The 7,157-nt window shown below is 37.4% G+C and overlaps 1 protein-coding gene across 1 annotated transcript in view; it reads left to right on the forward strand.

Moving 5' to 3' along the window:
* The window catches only part of sema3bl (sema domain, immunoglobulin domain (Ig), short basic domain, secreted, (semaphorin) 3bl), a 43,505-nt gene extending 36,705 nt beyond the window's left edge, over positions 1-6,800 (forward strand). The window contains exons 13-16 of the mRNA XM_051652502.1: positions 136-177; positions 1,019-1,244; positions 2,009-2,142; positions 4,414-6,800. Coding sequence (XP_051508462.1) covers positions 136-177; positions 1,019-1,244; positions 2,009-2,142; positions 4,414-4,878 — 867 coding nt within the window. The 3' untranslated portion in view covers positions 4,879-6,800. The remainder of the gene's footprint in view (positions 1-135; positions 178-1,018; positions 1,245-2,008; positions 2,143-4,413) is intronic.
* Positions 6,801-7,157: the final 357 nt, after the last annotated feature.

Here is a 7,157-nt window from a genome sequence, read left to right on the forward strand (position 1 = left end):
TACCAAACCTGTTAATTAGGAGGGGGTGTTTACATATTTTTGGTCATATAGTGTACTTGTGAGTGCGTTTTTGTATGTCTTTTTGAATTCATGTTTGATACCCTATTCCAGTTTTTCATGATGTTTCCTCTGCAGGTACCCACTCCCATAACCTCAATGGACATATGTGTGAAGAGGGTGAGTTCACAGTCATGCAGTCTTCTATTCCAGTATATTAACATAAACAGCACAAAAAAATATTTTTTTCATAGAATTCCCAAAGGGACTTCAACTGTAGGGGTATGAATGGCACCCCACTTTGTGTGTACATGCTGTTGGCTCCATAGCAATAAAACATTCATGCAAAACAACCAGTTGCTTAGATATTTGTCATGTAGCAGGTGCTTTAAATCCAAATTACAGTACACTTACCTCATAGGCAGGCCTAGAGCCACAAGAGTTAAAGGAATAGCTCACCCAAAAATTACACATTTGAAATCTTTTTTTTAATGATTTTTTCTTCTTCTGTGGAACAGAAAAGGAGCTTGAGACTTGTGCACAATCAAACATATCATCTCAAGAAGCACTGCACCAAGTTTGACATCAGCCACGGCATTGGTTCCTGTGTGTCTTGTAACCAATAGTGATAACACGTGTTTCAGGTTTTAGATCGACTTAATCAAATAACGTCTTAAAATATGGTCTGTTTTCACTCAAAGCTATCCTATAGCTTCAGAAGATTTGGAATACAGCATACGAGGACCACTTTCAAGGTCTTTTTTTCACCGTTTTGAAGCTTGACAACCCCAGTCCCATTCACTTTCACTGTATATAAAAGAGCAGCCAGGGCATCTGTAAACATTTAATTTTTTATTCCATGGAAGAAAGAAAGTACTACGAGTATGCAACAACATGAGGGTGAGCAAATGCAGATAGAATTTTCATTTTTGGGCGAACTATTCCATTAAGTGTTTTGCTCAAAGACACAATGGATTTGATGTGATTGAACTAAATCTGTTGTTTCTCTCTCCCTTTCCAGCAAACTCTATTTGTGGGCTCACAGACAGGGGTTGTCCAGGTGCCTCTGCACCGCTGCAGTATGTATGGTAAAGCGTGTGCTGAATGCTGCCTGGCTCGAGATCCATACTGTGCCTGGGATGGACACATATGCACACGCTTCCTGCCAAACACAAAACGCCGCTACCGGAGACAAGACATCAAACATGCAAACCCGGCGGTGCAATGCATGGACCAAAACCTCAGTGGTGAGAGAGAGAGAGAGATGTCATCATTTACGTACCCTCACGTTGTTCCAAACCTGTTTGACTTTCTTCCGTGGAACACAAAAGGAGATGTTAGGCAGAATGATAGTTTCAGTGAATGGTGAAACATCTCCTTATGTTCCACCGAAGAAGAAAAGTCATACAGGTTTGAAACAATGTGAAAGAAGAATTAAATTGTTTTGGATGAACTGTCCCTTAAACTGAGTGCAGCCATGCAGTGTGAATATTAATGAAACAGTCTTCTCTGAGCACTTCAGTTCCATTAACATACATATCAAGAGTTCATTGATGTGACAGTGATGAAAAAGAGCAATTCCTTTAGAGATTTGAACTTAAATTGTTTAATCATTTGAGTTAAAACTTGAATACACCTTTTTGCTAATTTCATAACTCAAGATTAATGGGGTTTGAAGGGCAATCTTTCATCTTTCCCACTGGGTCTTAAATATGTCAAACCCTCAAACTGGGTTGAGTGTGTAACACAGGAACTGACAGAGCGAGAGGTGAATAAACAGATGACTCTACATCACTCATCACTAAAGAGTGAGAGAATGAGAGGAAAGAACAAAAGAAGCGCGAGTGAAGAGAGCTTGAGTGTTTGCACACCTAAAGGATTATACATGTATGCACACACACATGCACAAATACAATGAAAAATTCTTGACTGACCTTGAACTGCACCATTTTGTGTCTCTGTGTATGAGTGTGTTAAAGTGTTTGTAATAATCTGTGTGTTTTCTCTATAGTGGAGGACCTGGATTTGACAGAAGACCAGGTAGTTTATGGCACTGAGAACAATAGCACCTTCCTAGAGTGTGTCCCCCGATCGCCACAGGCCACCGTCACCTGGCATATTCAGAGAGATGACTACTTACAGGAGGTGAGAGACAGTTTATAAGGACAGGATCCAAAATTAACACTCTCTGAATGCCAAATGCGAGTAAATAAATGGAGTTATTGGCCATTTGGCAGGTTACTTTATTAAAAACTGCAACATAATACATGGTTTAATTTGCACAAACCATAGTCTAACCCTCACTAAATTAAATCAAAGGCATCCAAGTGCCTTACTAATTTAACCATTTACAGTAATAATGAAGTGTTTGTGCACTAAAATGTGTTTGCATACATGGACAGTTCAACATTTTTTTCTCCTCCAGAAATCAATGAGGTGACAAATGACTCGTAGGAAGTCACCAAAATTAGTGTTTAAATGTTTACGGTACAGTTGAAATCAGACGTTTACAGACAGATTGTTTCACTTTTAATTGACTATATCACAATTCCAGTGGGTCAGAAGTTTACATTCACTAAGTTAACTGTGCCTTTAAGCAGCTTGGAAAATTCCAGAAAATTATGTCAAGCCTTTAGGCAATTAGCCAATTAGCTTCTGATAGGCTAATTGGAGTCATCTGGAGGTGTACCTGTGGATGTATTTTAAGGCCTACCATCAAACTCAGTGCCTTTGCTTGACATCATGGGAAAATCAAAAGAAATCAGCCAAGACCTCAGAAAATAAATTGTGGACCTCCACAATTCTGGTTCATCCTTGGGAGCAATTTTCAAATGCCTGAAGGTACCATGTTCATCTGTACAAAAAATAGTACACAAGTATAAACACCATGGGACCACGCAGCTATCATACTGCTCAGGAAGGAGATGTATCTATCTCCTAGAGATGAACGTATTTTGGTGCAAAAACTGCAAATCAATCTCAGAACAACAGCAAATGACCTTGTGAAGATGCTGGAGGAAAATGGTAGACAAGTATCTACAGTAGTTTCTCATTGCGACTGGCTAGTATATAGTGCTGCAAATAACACCTCCACTATTTGCAAGGTGAACATCTTAATTCCATTGTCATAAAGACACTAATAGATTTTTTTTTTTTAACCCTTTAAACTTGTATGGGCCTGCAAGGAAAAAAATTATCAAAATATTAATAACTACAGTCTTGACCAACACAAAATAGGTCTCTTTTAAAGTTTAGAACCTGTACTTTACAATGCATGTAGGCATTATGACCAAAACTGAACAAGTGCTTTGACATTTGTAGACAAATCAGAAGTGTTCCGTTTTGATAATTTATTAATAATTTTGCACTGTACATATTATTGTAATCAGTAGAAACATCAAACTCATCAAATAGCCATGTGTCATGTTGTTGTAAAGCTCTCAAAGAGTAGAATACAACCAGCCTATTTGTTTTACTCAGACAAAAATATAGCGAGTAAAAGCTAAGTATATGTCTTTGACATTTATGTTTCATGTGAACAGGTGTTGCTCATATGCTGCATTTTCACTTATAACTTCATGAAAAACAAACAGAGCATAAAATATCACATACCATTACTTAGAGGTGATTTTTCTTCAAACGAGATCACACACAAGGTAATCAGATGCATAGATCATTAATCCACACGAAGCACAATGTGCACAGTGCACACATCATCTGGCTATCTGGCATCTTGCAATCTGGCTAAAAACACGTTAGCTTTCCTGGATCAGATGATGTATTGGAAATGATATGTCATGGAACACTAAACCAATCGGATTGGGTTCAGATCGGTGCAAAAATTCATCTTTATTTGGGCAGAGAGACATGTGATTGGTGAGATGGCGCCAAATACATGACACAAATTCAATGACTCAAATGGCACAGAATGAAACTAATTTTGTGAAATCTCATTACTAAAATCTTGTCTGCATGCAATTCAAATTGTTGTGTTTGCATGTGTAATTAGTTCTTATGTTCAATTCTTATGTTATATTTGTTTGGAGAGTTTTATTTTTGTACACTCTGATAAATTATTTTTGTAATGCTATAACTTTTGATTGCTTGTCGTATCAACACCAAATTTTACTCAATTACATTTTACATGAGTGGGAACCCACCTTATTTACACCCAGAGATATATAATGTCAAATCAGAAAAATAAGAAAAAAAGTTCATTTTTGGCAACAACAAAAAATATTTGTGAAATATTTATGGCTGGTATAGTTTCTGATTTCACTGACTTTTTTAGCAGGTGTGGTGAAAAGTTAATTCTTGACATTGCGAAAGGATGTATACTTTCATTTATTTGTGAACTTGATCTGTTATTTTTTTCCCCAAGATAATTTCTTTTTTTGACTTTTTTTCTCTGTTTAGGTGGTATTAGATGAACGTATCATTAAGACAGACGATGGTTTGTTATTCCGTCGCGTGCTACGTCAGGATGAAGGTATCTACGTGTGTCGCTCTTGGGAACATGGATTTACACAAACCCTCTCTCGCTTCTGGTTGGACATCTTACATGCCGACACCCTTTCAGACCTCCTATCACGAGATAGCAAATATAAGGTGTGGTCGCCGTGTCCTGCCCACATAAGCCCGGCCAATCGTAGCCCAGCAAGGGCATGGTTTAAGGACGTCTTGCAGCTGATTGGTCCTTCAAACCTACCGCAGGTTGAGCAGTACTGTGAGCGTGTTTGGTGCAATGAGAAGCTTAGAAGGAAACATAAAAGCATGATTGACAAATATCGGCAAGCACAGGACTCCGCGCGGAGAGCACGGATTCAAAAGAGCACGGGAGAGCGAATCCGCTCACCAAGGGATCTCCATACTGTAGAGTAAAATGCACACATCAAGCAGGATGGAGAAATAAGGACTTCCAATGGAAAGTGGACTTTTAGATCGCAGAACATAACTATAAACTCTGCCTTATGCTCTTACATTACACACTTTGTGATGATATAAAATATTGTAGGTGTTGTGTGTCTAATGGTGCAAATATTCTGTTCTCGTTAAGGCCTATTCGCACTAAATACAAAACGAAAATGCGCAATGATTCACTGACGAAAGGTCTAGTCACAGCTAGACTGAAACAAATATTCTCACTTTAACACAAATACATTTCATTTTCTGAAATAAAAACCAAGATGAAGCGTTTAACAGAAGTAATTTGCAGACATGTATTAATAAGGGCATTCTTCAGTGTCTCTTTTTATTCCTGTGACCATGGCAGCAAGCCCCCATCACCCCACAGTACACCGTGGCTAATGTCTCACTTAAGTATTTAACAGCAGCAAAACCTTTTTACTGGAACAAATGAGGGTAGACAGGATGGAACTGGTTGTCTTTGCGTAATTTACAGTTGATTGGAGAGTTGCCACTGATGTACTGCAGGTGCCAAAAAACAAATTTATTTAAGATATGTCTGACCGTGATACAACTGGGCACAATGCTCAAACAGAGACTTTAACTCAAATGGCAGTGCTCAGCAAAGCTTAGCTTGCCAGTGCATTAAGCTGTAAAGAAATGCAATTTTGTACTAATTAAAGCATTTTTTCTGGTTGCTAAATCATAGGTTGACGACTGTTGAGACTTTAACAGAAATTTAAACATTTTATTCTCTTTGAAACACTACATCATGATCATGAGCTACAGAACTGTACCGGCTCAGTTTTTTTTTTTTTTTTTTGCAATGTAATATTTTTTTAACCATATATAAAGCTTTATATAAAACCCATCAGAATTGACTAGGATTTGCCATAGATTGTTCATTGATCCTAAAGATGCATGTGCTCGGAGGCTTCAGAAGCATTAATGTAAATGTATACCTCTCTATTCACTCTCTGTTCTCCAGTTTGCTTTTAAACTGTTTTCTTTTATATTTAGACTAAAAACTCCTGCATCACTTGAACTATGTTTATTTATTTATAGTCAAAAAGGTCTGGAAAAAAATGACTGCTTTCTCTAAAAATATCTCTGTTCTTAAAAATCTCTCAGAGAGATCAAGCTCCCAAACTTTGCATCTCTTTTCAGAACTTCAGGTAAAAACCATCATACCGCTGGACCAAATCAAGCAAGCAAATGATCACTTAAAGCTGAAGTATGTTATTCCTGCAACACTGGCACCACCGAACTGAATTTTCCTCCAACTCACACCATTGGTTGAGTAATGTTGTTGAGGCAGGTCTAAACAGGTCGCTCAAAACAAACAGAGGAATTTTCATAGCACCACAGAGACACAGTGTTTACAGATTTCAAGAAAATGTACTTCTGAATGGCTTACTTATTAAACTGGAATAGAAGAAAGTATATTAACACAAAGTTACATACTTTAGCTTTAATATCAATTTATCTGTTCAATGCCCTAACAGATACATCAGCATCGAATAGTTGCACTGAAAATTTGCTTTTTGTGAACGGGTACAGTGGTACTGCTCTGATTTAAACGTAATTTTGCCTTCATGTGCCTTCAGCTCTTTTTATGACTGTGTAGAATCATTAAAGTAAGTATTTAAAAGTGCTGTACTTTTTAATAACATGAACAGCACAGTTTAATTTGTCTTTTTTCAATGTTTTTAAATAAAATTACTGGTTTTAGCTGCCTAGTTATTTTCCCTGTAGATAAAATATTCACAGCAAGAATGCAGTGTTTTTACCAGGTTGTGTGATATATTTATGTGTTATTTAAAATTGATTCCTTGCATGCAGAAAACTTTGACCTGTGTTTGGTCCAGTGACACATAAATAAAAACTTTTCACAGAGGGTTTTATGGGTTTGTGCTTTATGAAGTCCACAAAGCGAGAGATTAGGTCAGCTCATAGTGACCCCCCTTAGAGGAACCCAGGGGTTGGGTGTGACCATTACAGATGTTCTATATCCAGTGTGTGTGCATGAATGTTCGTTGGATTATTGCACTGGACCGAAAAGGTCTTTTTCTCCTGAGAATGTCCTTATCAATAAAAATATAAAAAAAATACGACTTTGTTTAAAGTGAGGTCATATGTTAGAACCATTAGTCAGTATGAGATTTGACATTAAGAACAAGCGCCTGTGCTATGACATACAGTTGCTAGAGAACGGACCACAATAAAATGTCTATAAAAATCCGTAAAGACATTAA

The sequence above is a fragment of the Myxocyprinus asiaticus genome, chromosome 24 (assembly GCF_019703515.2).
Source record: "Myxocyprinus asiaticus isolate MX2 ecotype Aquarium Trade chromosome 24, UBuf_Myxa_2, whole genome shotgun sequence".
Taxonomy (NCBI): domain Eukaryota; kingdom Metazoa; phylum Chordata; class Actinopteri; order Cypriniformes; family Catostomidae; genus Myxocyprinus; species Myxocyprinus asiaticus.